Source organism: Musca domestica, unplaced genomic scaffold, assembly GCF_030504385.1.
Source record: "Musca domestica strain aabys unplaced genomic scaffold, Musca_domestica.polishedcontigs.V.1.1 22, whole genome shotgun sequence".
Lineage (NCBI taxonomy): Eukaryota > Metazoa > Arthropoda > Insecta > Diptera > Muscidae > Musca > Musca domestica.
This window is the reverse complement of record NW_026712262.1, coordinates 8,574,066-8,599,766: the sequence shown is the minus strand read 5'-3', so window position 1 is coordinate 8,599,766 and position 25,701 is coordinate 8,574,066. Positions and strand designations below refer to the sequence as shown.

General features: G+C 35.3%; 1 protein-coding gene across 1 annotated transcript; it reads left to right on the top strand.

The window, feature by feature from the left end:
• Positions 1-1,997: 1,997 nt before the first annotated feature.
• LOC131802672 (coiled-coil domain-containing protein lobo-like) lies at positions 1,998-22,888 on the top strand. The gene is made up of 5 exons (XM_059123073.1): positions 1,998-2,688; positions 2,753-2,878; positions 14,540-14,893; positions 19,626-20,304; positions 22,677-22,888. Exons 1-5 carry the CDS (start codon positions 2,290-2,292, stop codon positions 22,886-22,888), a joined length of 1,770 nt encoding a protein of 589 aa, XP_058979056.1. The 5' UTR covers positions 1,998-2,289.
• Positions 22,889-25,701: the final 2,813 nt, after the last annotated feature.

Genomic DNA, 25,701 nt, shown 5'->3' with positions numbered 1-25,701 from the left:
TGCAAAAAGTACACAATGTATGCAAAATATACAAAAAATATGGTTATTGCTCTTAATAGTAATTTCTGATTCTAAAAAAGTTTGGAAATATAATTAGTTCTCATAAATAAACATTGCAATGTAAAATTTCCGAAACTGCTGCTGAATCAAGACCACTTCGCTGGATTCCTCCCAAAAAAAGCCTAAATTCGCATCCCTTTTTTAATTGGCATATTATTAGGAATAAAAAACTCAAAAATTAAAATTTAATTGATGAATTGAATCGATTGATTTTTTCACATTTATGCATGTCCGCAAAATTTACTTGAGATAGAAATTTGCACAGACCGTTTGTTGATCCAAGGACGAATCCTATTGAAGTTAGTTATAATCAGATCAACATACTTCCATCAAATTTACTGAAATCGAATAAGATTGAGATACAGTTTCCATATGTTACATCCATCCGATTTAATATTCAATCCGCTCTAAAGCTATAATATGCACTCACTACCGATTACAAATGATTTCATTAACATTACATACATTTCCAATCTAAACAATATTTTGTAACGTATAGCCGTACAATATTCTCGTAGTGGTGTGTGGTATCATATCGCTCATTTACTCAAACAATTTAAATTGTTTCTACGAATCTTACTTTATCTTTCAATCAAATTTTTATGTTGATATCTTTAAAACTCAAGGAGGTACTTGGAGTTTGACATAAATGCTTCAAACCACTCTTGATCTTACGCTGATATGTGGTGAGTTACCACTGGTGACTCCTTTACAAAGAATTGCGTGTGTTCTATAACTTTTTATCCATTGATCCATTTAGGACGGGAATTCAAATTTCAATCGATATGTTGCATGATATCGTTAGATAACATTGAAGAATATTGACGCTCGTATATATAATTAGTTATATCTCAGATATTTGATGATTATTGATAAAATGGACATAAACACTTCCCACAGAGCAGCAAAGGGTATAATAATTGAGTATCATCCAATTAAAAAATTATCTGAACAAAAATAAACAAAAACTACAAATTAGTAACAAAAACAAAGGAAAACAATGAATGTCTTTCCGTTTATTGAGGTTCCAACAACGAGGGCAAGAGAACGAATTGAAGATAAAGCAACGCAAAAGTCTTAGTTAAGCAATGTCAATTAATTACGGTTACGTAGAAGGCGAATTAAGGCCTTTGTCTTCTCGAGCTGTTAAAAGTTTTTCTGTGAGGAATCCATAAAGAAGAAGGAAACACACAAAAAATATTTCACAAAATTTTCATTTTAACGATGAAAATGTTATTTGTGTCCAAAAATGAATATTTGTTTTATATTTGTGCAGAATTCATGTATTCCAAAGATTTGACATTTAAAAGATGCAATATTGTCAAGCAAAAAACCATTCAAAACCAGTTAGATCGATTGGAGAATACAGCTAAAGCTTTTAAAATACCAGAAAGTGGGTAGAACCGTTACATGGGCGCAACAACAAAACGGGAAACTACTATAAAAAATGTTACCTAATGCGAGTGGTAAATACCATACATCAAACAATTCCGTGGAAAAATGTGGCTAATCATAAAAAATGTCGAATATCGATCGGTACCGTTGTATAGAATCCGTTGACCAATATGGACAAAAACCCAGGAGATAAATACCATTTCAAAATCTTAACCACAAAATTGTGACAATTGAGGGAGGAAATGTGGCTAAAATAATCGAAATACCGAATATTGGGGGGTATAGTTATATTTTGAATACCAACAATCCTAGATACAATGCAAAATTTGTGCTAAATTTCAAACTTCTTGTAAATAATATGGGCAGTATTTTAATTTTAACCGACTGTTTATGGTCTACGTCGAATAATAACGGTACCGCCCGATTTAAGGTATTTCTAGGGTTTTAATCATATTTGTAATCGAATTTGCTGTAGGTTGTCAGAAAACATATATAAACCCAAATATAAATCGCATGTGACGTTACCTTCCGATATTCGGCATTTCGAAAAAGTTGGAATATGGAGTTCGCTGCCACCTTCTTTGGCAAATAATTTTCTATACATATTTATGTTTTGCCCGACCGAACTTAACTACTTTTTTACTTGTTTTACTACAGTTGGCCTTGAGGTGGCCAAACTGTGTATTAACTCTGAATATTCTGTCTTGAATTCTTTTACACCTATAGTAATAAAGTTTCAATAGTTACACAAACATTCCCCCACATATTGGTATATTACTTAGCAACGGTTTGTTTGACATTGTGTGAACTTATTTGGAACATCGACGTTTTGAAATGAAAAGAAAAAGAGATTACACCTCGAAAGCGAAAATTCAAATTGATCCCCATAAACACGATGATCAAATCAGAGAGTTGGAAGCTAAGCATTACGAAACTGATGAAGTGGTCACTGTAGAAGGACAAGCCGTAGAAACGGAGGGCTCCTCAGAGGAGGAAATGGATATTGTAAGTTCAGACACCCACAGCGATATAGGCCGAATTGATATATCATTTCCTGAAGCATTTTCCGACCACTGCCATTCTCGACTGTGTTATCCCTTGTCTTATTACATTTTGTCGCCGAAAGAGCGATTATTGCTTTTGTACGCGGAGAATTTTCGGCATCAATTTTTTACATCTAATTTAAAAACTCGACCTTTGGTTCTCGCTTTGCCCAATGAGTGTAATATCCAGGTAAGCTGATCACATTTATGAAAATCTGTTTTCTCATCTCATACGCTTACGATTTTCCATGTAGAAATTCGTTTGTACGACTCTTCGTCCCACTTCATTTCTGTATAAATCGCTAAGAAATGCGGCAGGAATTGCAAGCTTTGTGGCTGACTATGTTATATATGAACCTTTCGACGATAACATAAGATTTGTAAGTATGCAGAGAGTACGTGTTTCTGTAGTTTTTTGTTGCATCACACACATTCAAGAATCTGTTGCACAACATTTGTGGTTTGGCTATACAGTGAATCCAAGCGAACGCTGTACAGCTGAATAATTTTATTTAATTGACTTGTAATTGTGTTTAACGACAACATGAAATCGGACGGCATTCATAAACTTAAGATATCCTTTAATATTCGTAGAATTATGTTTGTTTTACATTTTACTCTGAGAGTTTTGTGCACTATCAACAGTAGTTATGTTCATTCCTCAAAATTGCATTTGGCTTTAAAGTAAACGTTGTAAACAAAGTGAGAAAGTCATTTAAACCAAAAAAAACATTAAATTTGTTTTTGTGAAGTTCATGAAGGCAATTTTAAGACCCGATTTTGGTATGCGAACTTTATGACCTGTGTCGATTATATGGATAATTCTTTTTAACATAATATGCTATACTATGAAAAACTGTCGGAATTTAGCTTAGATATCTTTTACTACAATTGGAGATATGGTATAAGAGAAAATAATTTTAGAAAGACTTCAACATAGACAAATGAAAATATAGGCAACGAAATGCTCTCACCGCTTATCTTCGAAAAAAATCGAATCAGCAGATGTCGTCTATATCGTTTCTGGAGTTTAATTCTAAAACGTTAAAAATAACAAAAACTGTAGGATGTTTGTCAGTTGGAAATTGTTCCATAATAAAAGAAATGTGAAAATTATGTGATGACATCAAAAAATTCCGGAATAACCAAGTGAAATTCTTGAAAAACGATAAAATGTATTTTCGGAGTCGAGTGGGTTGAACGCGTAAATCAGCATGTTGACTATGCAAAACATGAAGAGAGCCACCTGGATAAAAAGACAAAACTAACTTTTCGTTGTCTATATCTTCATTTGTCTATGACTTCAATAACAAATTTACTATACTTTCATAATACTATGGTATTGAAAACTTTGCGAGGTCCAACGCTGGACAACCAGTATTCGACTCGTTTCACTGTTGGTCAAGCGGCTCACCAGGCATATTAGATACTATTTTTGTGGGTAGACGAAGACCAATTTGGGAAAATTCCATTTATGCGTACATCATTACATAAACACAAACGCGAAGTAATGTGAATAATTTGTATACCCTCCACCATAGCATATTAACTTTGTCATTCCGTTTGTAACTCCTCGAAATAGTCATGTCAGACCCAACAAAGTATATATATTCTTGATCAACGAAAAATTCTAAGTCGATTTAGCGACGTCCGTAGGTCTGTCTGTCTGTTGTAATCACGCTATCTTTCGAAGGAATTGAGATAGACAGCTAAGATTTTGCACGCATGTTTATTTTGCCAGTAGGCAGGTTAAGTTCGTAAATGGTCCATGTAGGTTCAAGTTTGGTATAGTCCCCATATAACGGTACCTCCCTATATTCGGTATTTTGATGATTTTAGCGACATTATTCTCCGGAATTGTTTTAAATTTGGTATTTGAAGTTCGTAATGGATTCTGCAGCCTATGACAGAAAATTGTCTGATGTTTTCGTATAGGCCCCATATAGCAGTACCTCCCAATATTATTTTTATACCCTCCACCATACTATGGAGGGTATATTAATTTTGTCATTCCGTTTGTAACTCCTCGAAATACTCATTCCAGACCCAACAAAATACATATATTCTTGATCAGCGTAAAATTCTAAGACGATTTAGCCATGTCCGTCTGTCTGTCTGTTGTAATCACGTTATCTTTCGAACAAATAGAGATAGAAGGTACCTCCCGATATTCGGTATTTTGATGATTTTAGCGACATTATTTACCGGAATCGTTTCAAATTTGGTATTTGAAGTTCGTAATAGATACTGCAGCATTAAAAAGAAAACGTCTTCGTATAGCCCCCATATACCGTACCCCCGATATTTGGTATTTTGATGATTTTAGCGACATTATTTACCGGGATTGTTTCAAATTTTGCGTGTGAAGTTCGTAATGGATACTTCAGCCCATGCCAGAAAATTGTCTGTGCAGGTCCACGTCGTTGTATAGGCATTCGGTATTTTTATTATTTTAGCAGAATTTTTAACGGATTTTATTTTTTTTTGGAAATTGCCAAATTTGTACCAAATGGTGGAGGGTATTAAAAGTTCGGCAAGGCCGAACTTACAGCTTTTTTACTTGTTAAGATTTTAAAAGAGTTTTTAACGGATTTTATTTTTTGAAAATTTCCAAATTCGTTTCAAATGGTGGAGGGCATTCAATGTTCGGCCCGGCCGAACTTACTGCTTTTCTACTTGTTTCGTGCTCAGCGTATAATGTAAGTTTTTTTCCAAACTTCAATTGCGTTTGTATTTCAGTTCGGAACTTTTACCAGTGTGTTGTAGATTAGAACGCTAGGACGCCAGGAATACTCTCCGCTGGATGGCGAGGACGTAGGTTATAATCCCAGCCGGGCAGTTGCTAAAACATTTATATATTTTTGCCTTATTTATTTTTTTATTTATTTGGACGGTTCCAAAAACTTTACATGGACGGTTCCAAAAACTTCTATACGTGACTACTCTAAATTAATTATAAAATCCTTAATCCGAAACGACTTACTTAAAATTAAACACTAAAACAAATTAACAATTGATTGACGGCTCCAAGAACTCCATACATGACTACTCTAAACTATTCATAACATCCTTAATCTTAAAAATCTTATTAAAAAATTAACATTAAAACAAAATTAACAAAAAAAAAAAAAAAGAGCAAAAATCACAATTCACTGAAGAATTAGATAAATCAATTATGTAAGGGAAACAAAAACTAATTAACACAAGAAAACCATATATTTAACACTGTTAAGCCTGTAGAGAAAGGATAAAAGTTGGCTGGGGACGACTATTCACCTCTATTTATAATTAGTAGAGCTTCATGTAACTAATAAACGGTTTAATCGCGAATTTATGTGAAGTTGATCATAGGCATATTCTAATTTTTTTCGACTTCCAGAACAATGTTGGCATTTTTGTTCAGGATATCGCCCCGCACCGATACCGTTGTTTTTATAAAAACGACGGGCGCAGCATGTATATCGGATATATAGCAATATCTAAACCGATTTTCACCAAAGTTGATGAGGCTAAATCCGGTCAACAGTGCAAAATCCATCTTATTGTGGCATATATTACACATTTGTACACAATGAACATAAAATCGAAGCTGAATATATATTGGAGCTACATTATGATTTTTGTAAGGAAGTGAATATAAGGGGTTTGGGCGGCTTAAATATCAAAGCGGTTGCAACATATATATGAGACCTATAGCTATATCTGAACTAATTTTCACCATTTTCGAAGTACGTGCTTATACGCTAAATTCAGCCAAATGTGCCAATATCCAATATCTAATGTTGATATCACAATAAACGGCGGTTGCAGATATATGTGAGTTCTGTGTACAAAATCAGGAACAATCTCGAAAAAAAAATGGCTAAGGCATCTCCGAGTTGTATCTGGCCAAGTTCCATCCTATTTGGGCTAATTTTCAATTATATGTTGGAGTTATATCTTAATTTGGACCGATTATCACTAATTTCAATACGTTTCTTCCTTGGGACAAACAAATGATTTGTTCAAAAGTTTATCTAGGTCGGAAAAATGCGACCTATACTTTGTGTACGAAAATACATGGAATGGGATTCTATGCAGATCAACAAAAGTTACTTTAAGTGTATCTCGTTTCCAAAAAAAAATAATAATAATAATAATAATAATAACAATTAAAAAGGAAGTTAAGTTCGGCCGGGCCGAACATTTAATACACCATTCGAAAAAAAAAACTTGAAAATTTTCAAAAAAAAAAAAAAAAAAATCCGAAAACTACCAATTAATTGAAAACCGTTATATGGGGACCATATGAAGACGTGGACCTGCTTACGAAATTTTTTGTAATATGCTGTAGTATCCATTACGAACTTCAAATACGAAATTTGAAACAGTTCCAGTGAATAATGTCGCTAAAATCATTAAAATATCGAATATCGGGAGGTACCGTCATATGAGGGTTATACGAAGACGTGGACTTGCATACGATTTTTTTGCCATAGGTTGTAGTGCCCTTTACGAACTTTAAATATGAAATTTGAAATAACTCCGGTAAATAATGTCGCTACAATTAGGAAAATACCGAATATCGGGAGGTACCGTTATATGAGGGCTATATGAAAACGTGGACCGACATGACCCATTTACGAACTTAACCTGCCTAATGGTAAGCTATGCATGTATTCAACATATTTGCCTTCTATCTCAATTCATTCGAAAGATAGCGTGATTACAACAGACAGACGGACATTGCTAGATCGTCTTAGAATTTTACGCCGATCCAAAATATGTATACTTTGTAGGGTCTATTCTGAATATTTCGAGGAATTAGAAACGGAATGACAAAGCTATCATACCCTCCATAGAAAGGTGGAGGGTATAATAAAAATGGTTATACAAATACGCAAACTTGCGTACAAGTTATTTGCGTAGTAAAGCCGGGTTGGAATTTATAAATTTTATTGGAATAATAAACGGAATAGTTCCAATTACAAAGGAAATTCTGGAATTACAATTGCAATGATTGTGAATGGTAGAAACTCTCGAAATGTAGTTCCAATTATGTCTAACATTTCTTAAAAATGTGTGAAATGCTCTATTATTGTGAAATATCTATAGTTTAATTCAAAACAGTGGAGCCTTAAAATCAGAACACAAGCTGTACTTTAAAAACTAGGTCTATCTAAACTTCGGCGTTGAGTTCTTAAGACCCCAAGGATCTCAATAAATGACGTCCTAGATTATGTGAGATTCCCCGAAACGATCCTGAATCTTAGAAAGCTTTAAACATTTCAATTCTTAATCATTTTCTTCTTCTTAGATCAAAATGCCCATTCATTCAAGGAAAAAATAAAATTAAAAACGTACCTAAAATAACAACTTTCTAGAATATAAAAACTTAAAAAAATAAACTATACTATACTACACTATTTTTTTTGTTCGTCCCCACTCCTCTCACTGCCACCCCTGCCGACCGAGAGGGCGACCTTCCCATACGTAGGGATGAACTGATTCGATTTTATCTGAATAGCATTTATAAAAAGGACTCCACAGAATACATCCGTATTCTAATACTGGGCGAACTAAGCTTACAAACAATCTTTTGGTGACATATGGATCATCAAATTCTTTACACCAGCGTTTTATGAAACCTAATAAAGACTTGGCTTTATAAACACATGAGTATGTAAATGAAAACGTAGTTTAGGATCTAAGATAACACCGAGGTCAAAAAAGGAATCAACATTTTCTAATTTGTATGAACCGATAAAGTAGTTAGAATGTATTGGCTGCGATCTATAGAAGGAACATTTTTTGCATTTCTTAAGATTAAGGGACATTCCGTTGGCATTGCACCAGTTCACAAGGGAATGTAAATCGTACTGTAAGAAAGTCGAATCGTCAAGGGAATTTGTATGCATGTATAGCTTCACATCACCAGCATACATTAGTATTTTAGAGAATCGAATGTGATCAGGGAGATCATTAAGGTACAGAACAAAAAGTAAAGGACCCAAAAAGACTACCCTGCGGTACGCCAGAAGAAACAACAATATTTTTGGAATACGAATCATTGAAAATAACTTTTTGGGTACGACCCTTCAAGTATGATGAAATCCAGCTTAATAGAGCAGTCGGAAAACCCAAATCATCGAGTTTATATAACAAAGCTATGCAAAGGCTTTACAGAAGTCTGTATAAATAGCGTGAGTTTGTTGATTATTTACAAATCCGTTGTGAACATGGCGCACGAATTCTATAAGATTAGAAGTAGTAGATCTGCCTTTCAAAAACCATGCTGAAAAGGTGCTTTTTATAAAATTTGACATCCGACGTGTGAGTTCAAAAAGTTTAGGAATGGCGCTTAACTTAGCAATACATCTATATTTACCTATGAAACGTCAATTGCCTGATTTATGAAGTGGAATAACGAAACTCGATCTCCAGAAGCTTGCAAAATAACCTATTTTCAAGGAGTAATTAAATATTTTAGTCAAAGGTAAGTATAATTCTCTAGCACAAGATTTTTATACCCTCCACCATACTATGGAGGGTATATTAATTTTGTCATTCCGTTTGTAACTCCTCGAAATACTCAAGTCAGACCCAATAAAGTATATATATTCTTGATCAGCGTAAAATTCTAAGACGATTTAGCCATGTCCGTCTGTCTGTCTGTTGTAATCACGCCATCTTTCGAACAAATTGAGATAGAAGGCTAAAATTTTGCACACATGTATATTTTCCCAGTAGGCAGGTTAAGTTCGTAAATGGGCCATGTAGGTCCAAGTTATCATATAGCCCCCATATAACGGTACCTCCCGATATTCGGTATTTTGATGATTTTAGCGACATTATTCACCGGAAATTTTTCAAATTTGGTATTTGAAGTTCGTAATGGATACTTCATCCAAAGTCAAAAATGAGCCATGTAGGTCCACGTCTTCGTATAGCCCCCATATAACGATACCTCGCGATATTCGGTATTTTTATGATTTTAGCGACATTATTCACCGGAATCGTTTCAAATTTGGTATTTGAAGTTCGTAATGGATACTACAGCCCAAGACAGAAAATTGTCTGTGCAGGTCCACGTCTTCGTATAGCCCCCATATAACGGTACCTCCCGATATTCGGTATTTTGATGATTTTAGCGACATTATTCACCGGAATTATTTCAAATTTGGCATTTGAAGTTCGTAATGGATACTACAGCCCAAGACAGAAAATTGTCTGTGCAGGTCCACGTCTTCGTATAGCCCCCATATAACGATACCTCGCGATATTCGGTATTTTGATGATTTTGGCGACATTATTCACCGGAATCGTTTCAAATTTGATATTTGAAGTTCGTAATGGATACTTCATCCAAAGTCAAAAAATGAGCCATGTAGGTCCACGTCTTCATATAGCCCCCATATAACGGTACCCCCCGATATTCGGTATTTTGATGATTTTAGCGACATTATTCACCGGAATTATTTCAAATTTCGCATGTGAAGTTCGTAATGGATACTTCAGCCCATGCCAGAAAATTGTCTGTGCAGGTCCACGTCTTCGTATAGCCCCCATATAACGGTACCCCCCATATTCGGTATTTTGACGATTTTAGCTACATTATAAACAGATTTTTCTTCAAGTTTCGCATTTAAATATTGTAATAATTTATGACAAAAGTTGCCTATGCAGGCCCACGTCGTCGTATAAGCATTCGGTATTTTTAAGATTTTAACAGAATTTTTAACGGGTTTTATTTTTTGGAAATTGGCAAATTTGTACCAAATGGTGGAGGGTATTAAAAGTTCGGCCCGGCCGAACTTACAGCTTTTTTACTTGTTAAATATGGGTTAGTACACCGTCAAATCCAGGAGAAAATGAGGAGCGTAATGTCTTTAAACCCTTTAAGACTTCGTCTTCGGTTAAGATAATGCAGGGGAATTGATTTAATGTAGTGGTATGAATTTCGGAAGGGTCTATAGATATGCCTGGGTATAGGAAGACTGAAAAAAGTCAGCAAATAAATTTGCAATTTCCAAGTTGGCTGAAGACTCTTTACTACCAAGTTTCATGCTGGAGGAAAATTTCTGAGCTCTCCTTTTGGAGTTTACTAATTTAAAGAAATTCTTAGGATTGTTTAATAAATTCTGCCGCATTTGGGCTAAATGCTGAGAATAACATTTGGAGTTTTCCGAATTATATCTATTCTTTCCATGGAAAATTTTGAATAATTTACGGCAGTGTTAGATTTTTTGAAATTTTTTAAAAGTCTATTTTTATTATTGCGTAGACGTCTTAGTGTAGGTGTAAACCAAGCAGGGCCTTGGTCAACTAATGGTTTTGCCATTGGTACGGAGCTAGCTAGAGCTAAATTGAGCTGTTCATAAAATTTAGAAACACGTGAATCAATGTCGCCTTTGATGCACCACATAGAACCTGATAAGAGAGAGCGTAGTAGCGGTATATTGGCCTTCGCAAAATTTTGCCTACTAGATAAAGTTTTAATAACAGTAATATTGGACAGAGTGTTCCTTAATTCAAGGTTTAAAAGGAGCGTTGGATGATATGTATCCTCAGGAATTACAAATGGAGGACTTCTACAAAGCGAAATATTTAGGGAAGATGAGAAAATTAAATCTAGGAGTCGTTCCTTACCATTGAGTATAAAATTTACTTGGTATAAACAAAGTTCATAAATGTTATCCCAAAAAGCGTCGAGTACAACTAGGTAAGTGGAGGGTACATAATCTAGTTTATTATCGCCCAAGACCCAAGAAACATTAGGAAGATTAAAATCACATGCAAATCAAAGTAGAGTTATCTGTAAGCAAAGAGGACACTTTTTCAATAAAATCAGGGTGATTTAAGTAAACTTCAGCCCCTGAATTGGGTGTAATATATGAGCAAGTTATATATATTGTATTACCAAAGAATGTTAATTTTGCACAAACAAGTCGACAAAAATATCGACAGCTTCCGAAGGAATCGAGTGGTGGACTGCTATCAGAACCCCAACACCTTTTTTTACTATTCTATACTATACTATGCTATACTATACAATTTTATGTCGATTTATCGATGTTCGCCCAGGTGCTAAACTCAAGATACAACCACATTATTTAAAATAGTGTGGCTTCTACGATTTTTATACCCTCAGCCATATGGCTACAGATGGTATTTATAATTTGATACGACCAAAATATCCCTCATCAAAATAACGGTGTTCGACCCTAGGTCTCTTTGGACCAAATCCATTCCAGGACATTTGTCTGTCTGGCTGGTTGGTGCGCATGTACTACGTTTATCGCACGAACATGGTACATCGTAATATAATTATAAAACTTAGATCGAGTTCAGAGATGGGCAAAAGCGGTCCACTACTTCCCCCACAAAAGGTCAAAATTTTCAAAGAAAATAATTTGCCTAATAAAACCAGGAAGGATCATCCATTTTTTTTAAAACTCTGCAAATCTCAATATTCGTTTCAGTGCTAAGTCAGGTGCGAAAATGGACAGTATCGGCATATTAAATAAGATACCTCCTCACAAAGGGTGAACATTTTGAATAATTATAGCTTTTATAAACTGTGAAATAAGGGTTCGACTGTCTTCAAGTTTTGCTCATCTCAATATTTTACCATCACAATATCTGGTATGAAGATGAAATATATGGGACTACTCCTTCTTGTTAAAATTTTGACTAACAATTATAACTCTCATAAAATGCCAAATAAGTATCCGATTGTCTCTAAATTTGGCACATCTTATACCAAGGTACATCCCGCAAACGGTCACGATTTTCAATATTAATATCTCTTATCAAAACTCCACCACTTTTTTTCTAAACATGGTATATCTAAATAACTCTATCGTCCAGAGATCTGATGTTAATACAGAATCTACCGACCAAGCCCTTCTCGTATCTCCCCCACTAAAGGTTATAATTTTGATTACAATCATTCGCAAAAAATTGGAAATAAATGCTCAATTTTCTCTAAATTTTGCACATACCAATATTTTTATCAATATTAGATGAAGTATAATACTACGGTCCTATGTATGGTACCTCAAACATATTTCAACATTTAGTAAAAATATATGTATCAGACGATATATTCCAAATCTGACTTTTATATATGTCAGACTTTCAGACAATATCAGACTTTGGTCAGATACGAAATGGACAATATTGTCCACAATATGGACAACCATAGTTCAAAGCTGAGGGTATACAACTGTCGCAATACCAACTGCTAATTTTTAACTTGTTGGAATTTAAAATAGTCTATATGTTCTAGGCTAAGTATAGTTTCCCATACAACCATGTTTTTAGCGAAATTAGCCAGTAGTGGTTGGAAGATGCATAATCCCACCAAGTAAGTTGTGAATTGGCGTTTTTAGTTCTTAGAGGACACTACAGGGTGAGAAAAAAGACTGCAACAAAGTCATAATTTTTACATTTATTTTTAAATTTTATTGAATGAAAAAAGCCGGAAATAGCATCAAATTTTAGAATAAGTTAAAATTTATTCGAATTGGTCATCTTTGGCACGAATTATGGCCTTCAAAATGGTGCTCTGCGGTATTTTGGCTCATTCCCGGCGAAGCGCTTGCCTGAGGTGATCGACACTTTGGTACTTTTAAGTGCCAACCTTGCTCTCCAAAATACTCCGGACATAATAACCCAACGGATTGGTATCCGGAGGTTTTGGTGGCCATTTTGCGCTGGAAATGAAGCGAGAAACCTCATTTTGTAACCATTCTTGGGTGGCGCGTGCTGAGTGTAATGGTGCTGAGTCCTGTTGGAATGTCTAAGGTCTGCCACTGTCGATTAATACGAGCGAAGAGCGACCATCGGCTGTTATGGCGGCCAACACCATCACCATGGCCGGCGCTTGAGTTCTGGTGGTCAACCGAAGGTGCACATTTTCAGCTGATCTCTTTGACAAGTAAACACGATCATTTTGTTTGTTTACAAACACCTGGACAACGAATGTTTTCTCATCGGAGTAAACCATATTCGGCAGTTCAACACTTTCGGTCAAGCGAAGCATCTCTTTAGCTCTTGAGTCTATTTTCATTCTGTTGCGGTGTAAGTTCTTGCACTTTTAAGAATTTCAATGGCTTTACCCCGAGCTCATTTTTTATTATTTGCCGAATGCAAAATTGCGATATATTCAGCTCACGAGCCATTTTTCGGCCACTGCGACGGGGGTTTCGATCAAGTCGCTTTTTTACTTTTCGAACCATTTCTGCTGATGTTGCTGTTTTCTTCCGTCCACTTTCTTGACGTCGGGCTACACTACCAGTACCACGGTAACGAGCGATGGTAAGTGACACAAAAGATTTATTCACATTTAAATGCTGGAGTGCTATAACAACAGCCACTTGTGGTTTTCCAGACACATGTAAAGATATCACATATTCACGCTTGAATTCCATCACGAATAACTTTTTTTCTGGAAAATTCTCACCAAAATGCTTTTGTACGCTTGTAAACAATATAAAGAGCTATCAATGGAATAATTTTAACAGCTGTCGGACGAGTGTCTTAGAAAGGACAGCAGTCTGAAATTGGTTGCAGTTTTTTCATCTCATCCTGTAATAGCTGTAGCCATCATTTTCCGGTACATCCTGACATCTGACGTTTTGAGAATTGCAGCCGCAATAGGCAGCGCCTCGACAATTTGGGTATGTTAATGACCTAACCTTTGACAAATGTTTTAAACCAGGGCACTGGCAGATTTTATGTATTTTTAAGCCGAAGTGTATCTAATTTGAAATTTTAAAGTATAGAAACGATATTCTCCCAAAATGCTCAATGTAGGTCGATGTTTTGTAATAGCACCACTGAGCCAGTTTGAATGCATTTTCAACTTTCAGTTTCAGTTTTGTAAGAGTATTGGCAAATTACTTTACAAATTTTAGGTATTTTTAGCCAACTGTGTTTACGATAATTTATGTTTGCTCCGGCCGAAATGTTTTTACTACTTTTATAATTATTTTGAGCGTTCGTGATAAACTGTAGCAATAACTAAAGACATTATCTTTTGATTGCTACCGTTGCAGCCGAATCGATTAATATCACCAGCAACATTGCTATGCAAACGTCGGGGCAATAGCTTTGAAATGGCTACCTTGCTATGCAGTATGCTTATCGGAGCTGGTTTCAACGCTTTGGTCGTTTCGGGAATAGCGCGGACGGATGTCGTTGAAAATGATCAACGTCTTGTACCATTTCCCGGCGACATTTACAAATTTGAGAACGACGAACATGTGCAAGACAAGCCTTTGAGCGAAACCCAATTTTGTCTTGGTGGAATGCCTGATTTACAGAGTCATCTGGAAACGAATATGGCTGAAATTGTCAAAGAGAAGGAGAATGAAAAACAACGCCAGGAAGCATTAAAGCGTGAAGAGGAGGTACGTATGTGTGTAAATGCTGCTGCCAAAAATATAATAGCCCCAACCCTCTAAAATGTTTTGAAGTTCAGTCAATATTTCACTATAAATTAAAAAAAAAAATAAGTCATAAAAACATAGGTCCTTTCGCACGCTTATACGATTTTTTTCGAAACACTGAGAAAAATCGGGGAAAGGAAAAAGGATCTAACTATTGATCTATAAAAATAATTAACTTTACTGCCTGCAAGTGATTGAGTGCCATTGAGACGGTAACAATGTAATATCAGCTTGGTGGAGAATCAACCTAATTTTTGATTTTTTTCAAAGGGGAGCAGAACCCCATAATTTCTATAGAAATTTGGAAGGATATCCGGATTTCAAGTAGTAACTGCATCTTTTACATATGGACTTGGGATTTTCAATCAACATTGCGGCTTTGGAGCTGCATAATGACATTAATAATAAAAACATAAAGAAATAATTTGAACACAACAATGCGTACATACAAATAATTACAGGAGAAAACACCGATTATGAAAGAGGAATTAAGCAAGTCAAAAAGAATCAGTCGGTGTTGTCGACAGTTGCATATCCCTAGCCAATAATTCGACTTCCGTTATGATTATTCAAATTTTTGACTCTTCAAAGTAGGGTCAATTTCTCATGTTACAAAACAATAATTTCTTTTCGACTTAGTTTCTCATGTTACAAAAATATACCACTTGTCTTGAGTAATTCGTGGCAAAATTAAGAAGGTAACGTGATTTCAAATAAGCATATCCACCTCTGCATTTTCTGCAATTTACTTTGTAAAATTTCACTGCAAAGAAAACAGGTTTCAATCTCTGATGTGTGTGCATATAAAGGATTTGTAAATATTAATTTTGGCGATGAGATGTTGTTGGAATTCATTTTTAAATTATTATAAAATAATGGTTGAGTTCCAAAACAAAGGAATTAAAGTGGTCACCTCATTTACCAAATGGGTAATGGCATTGTTTTGTATTGGAATATAATCTATAATTTTCTAATTATTTAAAAATTAGTCCGAATTTATTGTAGGCAAGTTTACTTGTGACAAGTCTCCGCTGGTAGGATAGGGGTACTGGCAATTTCTTTATTGTATTTTTGTTTTTACGCAAAAATAGGAACAAATATGATAGAAAAGGTAAAGACAAAAAAAAAAATAAATAAATAAGGAAAAGTCAAAAGTCGGGGCCGACTATGTGATACCCTACACCACTATGCATATTTAGTAGAGCTCTTGTAGAGTAGACCACCTATCAACATTTGGCTTCAGATCAGTTATGGTTTGCACACACACCATATATATATATATATAGTTCCACAAAACCGAAATTCACCACATTTAGGCCATTATTTGCGCAATAAGCATGAAATCGTATCAACAGTTTTTGGGAGACACATCCAAATCTTAGCCGATCTCGATAAAAATTTAGCAAAGATATTTCCGAGCTTTATAAGATATATGGAACCAAATGTTGTCGAATGTATATTACGAATGGGAGGGACTTTAACCCCAAATCGGAAGAAACATATATATAGGAGTTATAGCTTTATCTGAACCGATTTTCGTAATTTGATGAACTTGCTTCTAAAAGGAATTCGGTTGGATGTGCCAAAATTCAGGTCATTTGCTCTTATATTGGCTATTTGATGCTCAATTAACGCGAAATTGGTTGAATATATGTGGAAGCTTCTTTATCTAAATTTTATCCGATTATTACCAATTTCTATAGGGTACGTCCTTGGTCCAAACAAATATTGTTTGGAATGTTTCATATCAATCGGATAATAAATGCGATCTGCATTTTGTTCACAAGCATATATGGACCGACGGACGGACGGACTGACATGCATAAATTGACTCAGAAAGTGATTCTATGAAGATTCTCTAAAGTAACCATGGGTCTATCTCGCTTCCTTCTCCATGTTACAAACAAATGCACAAAGACATAATACCCTTACCCTTATGTGGTGTAGGGTATAAAAAGAGAACGAGAAAAATTGTCGGAAGTAAGTTTGCCATCCATAGTAATAACATAGTAATAATTATTCCATAGCTGTTTGCTAAAGACGAGTGGCATATTTTCTGAAAATTATGAGGTACCGTATAATGTCTTCATGAAAAGAAAAATATCAAAATTGGACCACTATGGCTATGCGACTTGTGACACCAAAACAAAATCTCTCTAAAACTAATATGCTGAATCAACCCAAAACAAATGTATGGACTACAAAAAAACGCCAAGTATAGATAATTTTCACTCTTTTAAGCATTTCTGAATAGTATTTTGGGGTCAAACTCCATATGAAGAGAAACCAACAATTGCCCCAAAACATAACAAGCAAAAAAGCTATAAGTTTGGCCGGATAATAAATGCGATCTGCATTTTGTTCACAAGCATATATGGACCGACGGACGGACGGACTGACATGAATAAATTGACTCAGAAAGTGATTCTATAAAGATTCTCTAAAGTAACCATGGGTCTATCTCGCTTCCTTCTCCATGTTACAAACAAATGCACAAAGACATAATACCCTTACCCTTATGTGGTGTAGGGTATAAAAGAGAACGAGAAAAATTGTCGGAAGTAAGTTTGCCATCCATAGTAATAACATAGTAATAATTATTCCATAGCTGTTTGCTAAAGACAAGTGGCATATTTTCTGAAAATTATGAGGTACCGTATAATGTCTTCATGAAAAGAAAAATATCAAAATTGGACCACTATGGCTATGCGACTTGTGACACCAAAACAAAATCTCTCTAAAACTAATATGCTGAATCAACCCAAAACAAATGTATGGACTACAAAAAAACGCCAAGTATAGATAATTTTCACTCTTTTAAGCATTTCTGAATAGTATTTTGGGGTCAAACTCCATATGAAGAGAAACCAACAATTGCCCCAAAACATAACAAGCAAAAAAGCTATAAGTTTGGCCGGGCCGAACTTTGAATACCCTCCACCATATGGAACGAATTTGGCAATTCTCAAAAACAACAAAATCCGTTAAAAATTCTTCTAAATTCTTAAAAATACCGAATGCAGCTGTTGTATTAGGGACTAAACGATGATAAGTCATTACAACATTCAAATGCGAAACTTAAAAAATCGGTGAATAATGTAGTTAAAATAATCAAAATACCGGGCCAAACTTTTAATACCCTCCACCTTAGGGTAAAGGAAACATTAGAAGAAATGTGGCAAAAACCATTAAAATGCCGAATATCGGGAGGTACCGTTATATGGGGGCTATACCAAATCGTAGACCTACACATGCAATGTTTGGCCAAAGGAGCTAGAACCCATTATGACCTACAAATACCAATTTTCAGGCAAATCCGTGAAGAAATGTGGCAAAAATCATCAAATTACCGAATATCGGGAGGTACCGTTATATGGGGGCTATACCAAAACGTGGACCTATAATTACAATGACTCGCCACACGAACTGGGACCCATTATGATCTACAACTACCAATTTTCAGAGAAATTCTTGAAAAAATGTGTCAAAAATCATCAAAATACCGAATATTGGCAGGTACCGTTATATGGGGACTATATCAAAACGTGGGCCTATACATACAATGTTTCGCCACACGGACCAGGACCCATTATGACCCACAAATACCAATTTTTAGACAAATCAGTGAAAAAATGTGGCAAAAACCATCAAAATACCGAATATCGGGAGTAATCGGGCTATACCAAATCATGAACCCATACATACAATGTTTCGCCACCGAAGCTGGAACCCATTATGACAAAAAATACCAATTTTTAGACAAATCCGTGAAAAATTGTGGGAAAAAATTAAAATACCGAATATCGGAAGGTACCGTTATATGGGGGCTATATATCTCATTTTCAATACCAACCATCCTAGACAAACACAAATTGCTCTGCTAAATTTTGGCGCTCTACGTCAAATAATGTGGGCTGTATCGTGATTTCAACAGACGGACAGACAGACGGACATCGTTAAATCGACTTAGAATTTTATGCTGATTATGAATATGTATATTTAAGGATGTTACAAACGGAATGACAAAGTTAATATACTCTCCTTTCCAAGGTGAAGGGTAAAAAAAATATATAGGAGCCGAGTTCCACAAAATGGAAACGTACGTTCCGAAATTCACCCCATTTTGGCAGATATTAGACATTATTTGCACAATAAACCTGAAATAGGATTAAGGATATATATGAGAGCTATATCCAAATCGTAGTCGTTCTCGATGAAATTTGGCAAAAGTGTTTCTGAGATATGAGATAAGATATCTTGTACCAAATATCATTGTTGACGAATGCATATTACGAATATGAGGGACTTAAACACCAAATCGGGACTTAAACACCATATATATGGCAGCTATACCAATATCTGAACCGATTTTCTCCAAACTTGAAGCACATGCTTGTAGGCTGAATTCGGTCGGATGTAGCAAAATTCACGCCATTTGGACTGATATTAGCCATTTGGTACATTTGGTGAACTCTGGGTCTATCTCGTTTCCTTCTCCATGTTACAAACAAATGCACAGAGACATAATACCCTTACCACTATGTGTGTAGGGTATAAAAATCATTAAGTATCGTTATAGGATACGCTCTACAACAATTAATTGATCAGTCCTTATTAAATAAATGACGTATTTTAGTAAAAGGTGTCGGCGTGAATTTGCCTTAAATTTAACATAAAGTATATATTCTTGTAGGAACTGAAACAACGTGACGCAGACAGATTTCTCTACCGTAAACCACATGCATGGGTGGCCCTGTTTAGGAGTGGGGCAAAGGATCAATCGATTGAACAGAATGATGTCGAAGATGGTACGGACCGTACTATTGAGGTGGACTTTGTTGAGCCCTCTACTGGCTTCTTTCTAAGTAGCAGTTGCATGGATTACACACTGATTAATAGTGCATGGAATCAGAAGCAATACTATGTGAACAAACAGGTATACGTTCGAGTGGGAGAAATACGTTGGAACTTACAAAATACGGACGATTGGGAGCACCTTCTTCCGGGAGAAAATGAAGCGGGAACATCAATCGACAATGCATCGGAAATTATGAATGAAAAATATTTGAACACCATTCCATCGTGGGTATCCAAGCTACATCTCAACGAAAAAGAATACGAGGAACGATTTCCAAATCTCCAGAAAACAGTGTTCTACAAAAGGGTGAAACATCTGAGGTTCTCGCCATACTTCAACAAAGATGGGAAGATGATGCAATTGACTCTCTTTGCAGATGATGAATACACCGTTCCGATTTTCGATTGCATTCATTTTGAAAATCGTGCGGATATGCTGCTGCGGATTAAAAAGAATTATAAAATGTTAAGTATAAAGGAAATCTTTGGGAAGAGCCGTAAAGATAATTTATTAAGTAAGTATGAATTCATTGCTCCTTTGACATTCACTCCAAAACTGAATAGGGATATAGAATAAACGAACTGTTTAAAATTGCTATATTTTGCGTTTTTCAGAGGTATAAATAAAACAATAGATAACATAAACATAAGATAAGGGAGGCTTGTTATACCTTCCAATATATAGCAGGGATTGTATCAAGTTTGTTATTTCATTTCTATCTTATCGAAAAATCACTTTGTGTTGTTGAGCGGATCAATTTAAATGACTAAGATTTTACTCGTAGCCATATTTCGACTGCAAAATTTATGAGATTAAAGATTTATGATTTGGTATAGCCCTCATATACAGCTAACGAAAACAAACGAAACGATTAACGATACCCCTCTCACGAAGACACAAACTTTTAAAATTTTTTCAATCGAAACAAAACTACAAACATTTCAATGCCAGAAGTACACAAACAATACGAGATTGACTTAATGTACTTCGGCTGTGAGTTGTCGAGCTGTATCATTTGCGAACGAATCGCCGGGAAACGTTTGGAAACGTTTGCTGTGCGAAATGATGACTGGTACATTAAGAGTTGTTATTCTTAATATTGTTTTGTTTATACCCTCCACCATACTATTAAGGGTATATTGACTTTGCCATTCCGCTAGTAACTCCTCCTCCTCGAAATACTCATGTCAGATCCAACAAAGTATATATATATTCTTGATCAGCTTAAAATTCTAAGTCGATTTAGCGATGTCTGTCTGTCTGTTGTAATCACGCTATCTTTCGAATGAATTGAGATAAAAGGGTACAATTTTGCACACATGTTCGTAAATGGGCCATGTTGGTCACGTTTTATTTTGATGATTTTAGCTACATTATTCACAGTTTATTTCAAGTTTGGAATTTGAATATGCTAATGGCTTATGACAAACAAAGCCTATGTAGGTTCACGTCGTAGAGACCCCAATATAACGGCTACATTCGGTATTTTTAAGATTTTAAAAGAATTTTTAACGGATTCTATTTTTTGAAAATTTCCAAATTTGTTCCAAATGGTGGAGGGTATTCAAAGTTCGTCCCGGCCGATTTTACTGCTTTTTAACTTGTTTTTTACTTGTTTACACTGTATGATGGTCAAACAAATGAATAAAAAGTAAAAAAGCAGCTAAGTTCGAACTTTTAATACCCTCCGCCATATGCAAGGAAATTGAAAACTTTCAAAAAGAAAAAAAATATATGAAAATTACCACTTAATTGGGGGACTATACGAAGACGTCAACCTTTTTGTCATATGCTGTAGTATCCATTACGAACTTTAAATACGAAATTTGGTACAATTCCGGTAAATAATGTCGCTAAAATCATGAAAATACCGACTATCGGGAGGTACCGTCATAGGGGGGCTATATGAAAACGTGGACCTATATGACCCACTTACCATTAAGATCTTCCAATACGAAATTTGAAACGATTCCGGTAAATAATGTTGCTGAAATCATCAAAATACCGACTATCTGGAAGTACCGTTGTATAGGGGCTATACGAAAACGTGGACCGACATGGCCCATTTACGAACTTAACCTGCCTACTGGCAAACTATACGTGAATGCAACGTTTTAGCCCTCTATCTTAATTCGATCGAAAGATAGCGTGATTACAACAGACTGACAGACGGACATCGCTAGATCGTCTTAGAATTGAACGCTGATCTAGAATATATATATACGTCTGCACTCGAACCCTTTCGGAAGCCAAAGCGCAACTTCTTAACCGTCCAAATGTTCTGCGTCGCTGACATTTTGGACAGATCATTTGTTCGGCCCAAGGATGAACGCTACAAAAATTGTAGTTAATCGGAAGCGATTTAGATGTAGCTTCCATAAATATCTTCGTGTGATTTTAACTGATGTTGGAACATTCGACTACTTTTTTAAGCCTAGAAGTATTGAAAATTTGGTTAGAACCGGTTCTTATATAACTCTATAAATCCCACATATTGTTTCATCCGATTTGATATTTAAACCCCCAGAACCGACTCAGAAGTACTTCTTCTAAATTTTATCGAGATCGGTTCAGATTGTGACATAGCTTTCATATATATCTTACCTATTTCACATAAATTGATTGTTATTTGTTACAACTTAGCTCCACTAAGTATGTGTAGAGGGTGGTGTATCATAAAGTCTTTCTTTACTGGTATTGTTTGGTATGTTTTTTTTTGTTGGACTACAGAAACTAGGACTTTGCAACTCTGTGTGAAGGGCGTATGAAAATATTACTATAGCGAATTATTTGAAATACCTTTATCATATAGGTATACTAAATACAGTAAAATTCTCCGTACTCTTGGATACTCTTATCGACCTCTATTGGTTTTGATTTTTTTAGAAATTGTGCGGAGTATGGACCCAAATAGACCAAAGGAATTATACTTTTCGGCGAATGTTCGACGAGATTCGATGGAATATCTAAGAGTTGAAACGGGTCGGATTATTGTAAAAAGTAAAGATCGAAGGGATATGTGTTTCTACCAGGAATTCGAATTTAAGATGGGAGGAGACGAGCTAAAGGTAAGGATTATTATTGGCGGCAAAAACTAAACAATAACTTCCTGAAACCGCTTTTAACTATTGGTACTTTCTTAAAACGATGATTTTTTTCACAGTAAGAAAGAAACATCTGTATCTTGTATCGAACATCGGCTACTATGCCCACAGCCTAGCATGTAACTAAACAAGTAAAATAGTATTAGTCGATTTTGCCAGCAGATGTATATCCCCAGCCTTGAGTTATGATTATTTAAACTGTTGGCCCTTTATGGAGGAGGTTCTGAAGCAGTTGGCCTATATTGAACAATTAGTATCAGATCTAGGATTGATATAAATATTACAACGAGTCGCAAGTTATGACATATATAAGTGTTGGAAATTGTGACCCTTTGTAGGTGAGGTACCAGAAGGTGTTGGCAGATATCTCTCTAACGTTAGCAAAAATATTTGAATGTGTAAAATTTGAAGAGAGTCGGATGCTTATTTCGCTTTCTTTGAGCGCTTTGTTTTTCAAAAATCTTAAACCTTTGTGGGAGTGGTACCAGAAGGAATGGTCCGATCTCTACCATATTTATAACAGATCTTATGTTTATGGAAATATTAGAATGTGCCAAGTCTTAATGGAATCCGATGTTAATTTCGCATTTTATGAGCTTCATGAATATATTGAATTTGAAGACAATCGGACTATTACATCAAATTTTATAAGGGTTGTAATTATTCAAAATGTTGACCCTTTGTGGGGGAGGTAGTTGATGGAGTGGACCGATATGGTCCATTTTCGGAACTGGCCTAGCATTGATACAAATATTAGAATATGCAAAGTTGGAAAAAAATCGGAGTATCCTTTCTCTTTCTGTGCAGTAAATTATTTTCTTTGAAAATATTGACATTTTGTGGGGGAGTTACCAGAAGGAATGGACCGATATTGCCCATCTCCGAACTCGATCTAAGTTTGACAATAATATTACGATGTATCAAGTTTGGATCAAACCGGATACTCCCTTCGAAAGTTATCATGCGCACCAGCCAGACAGACGAACGGACGGACATCACTAGATCGACTCCAAATGTCCTGAAACGGATTTGGTCCAATGAGACCTAGGGTCTAAAACCGTTATTTCGATGAGACACGTTTTGGCCGTATTAAATGATATATACCCTCTGTGGCCATATGGTGTATGGGTAAAAAAAGCAGCAGACACGAAAATTTAAACTCATCTCATCTTTTTCTACATCATACATTTATCCTCTGAATTTATTGTGTGAATAAATTTAACAACAAATATGATTCGGATTGCGAAACGAAGATCGAGTTCGGTGACGGGTTCATTCCCTCTGGTACCTCCCACACTAAAGGTCAACGTTTTAATGAAATATAATTTAGCTCATAAAAAGAAAAAGAATTGTAAAATTTTGTTCCAACTTTGAAAGACCTAATATTTTATCAGTGCAAGATCAGATGAGAGAAGGGACGCCTTCTGGTACCTCCAAACAGAAGTCAAAATATATTTAAATAAATGGACATTGGCTGAGGGGGTACATTTGTCATCAAAACCGACTGATACAATCACAATAATATTTAAATATATTTTCCACAGACACATTTGAAGTAATTGATCAGTTATGAGGCCTATCGGATAAGATTTTGTATGTAAACGTACTTTAAGTCATTTTTTATGGTGGAGGATATACATTTTTAGCCCGGCCACACAGCAAGTCGTTTTTACATGCTAATTTTTTACAGTCGTTAAAACTCTGATATATGAAGCAGTTACATCTTCACATTATACAATTAAAGCAAGATAGGGTATGCTTGAAAATATTGTAAGAAATGTCAGGATACATTAAATAGTTAGGCTTAATCCAATTATTGTTGTTATTATAAAATCAACGTTTATTTGTTAATAGAGAAAAATGATAGGGAATACCATGGTTTTGGATAGAGGCACCAAACCTCATCAGTTTCTTTGGTTCTCCCGGGGAATATTCTCCTTTTTATTATAAACAAATTACAATCTCTGCCGAAATAGAAGAGAGAACAATGATACGAAGAAACCCCAAATTTGTTCTAAATCTTACAACCGCACTTATAAACATCTTCATATTTGTCCGCTATTATGCGTTAATGAAATCAGCATAACCATGTTAGTTTGTTAGGTCTCTTACAAAAAAAAAAAAAAAAACCTCTATTCGTACCTTGTGTATAAAATGAACAGTGTTGTCATTTGTTGGGATATCATAGTTATTTTGTTGCTGCAGATTAGCCAACGTTCCCCATGGAAAGCATTACCACCTTTCTTTACTAATTGATAAATGTTGTTTTTATAAAAATAACAAACAATGTGATTATGCAAGAACAAAATTACTTCGGTATAATAAAACAAGTAGGCAAAGGCGATACTCGTGCGGGCCCGACCATATGATAGTCTACAATCCTATTACGTATTTAAAAGCCGGTTTAGGTTCAAATTCATTTTGGTACATTTCGTTTTTGAAATAATGTCATACAGTCCTGCACTATATTTACGCTCTCCGTCGTGCTGATTGGCATTTACAACAATTTCACACAAAAGTTTTAGTCCATTTTACTCGACTTCTTCCCTGTCCTATACTCTAACCTCAGGCAAAATTCCATTTCTAATGATTGTTAATTGTGACCTGTAGAGCGACGACAAAATCAGGAAATTTTTAATTTTTTGATCATCATTTTTAAAAACAATATGCTTTAATTCTTACCCTCCCCCAACACAAAGTATTGTAAGCTAAACAAGTAACAAGTAAAAAAGCAGTAAGTTCGGCCGGGCCGAACTTTGAATACCCTCCACCATTTGGAACGAATTAGAAAATTTTCAAAAAATAAA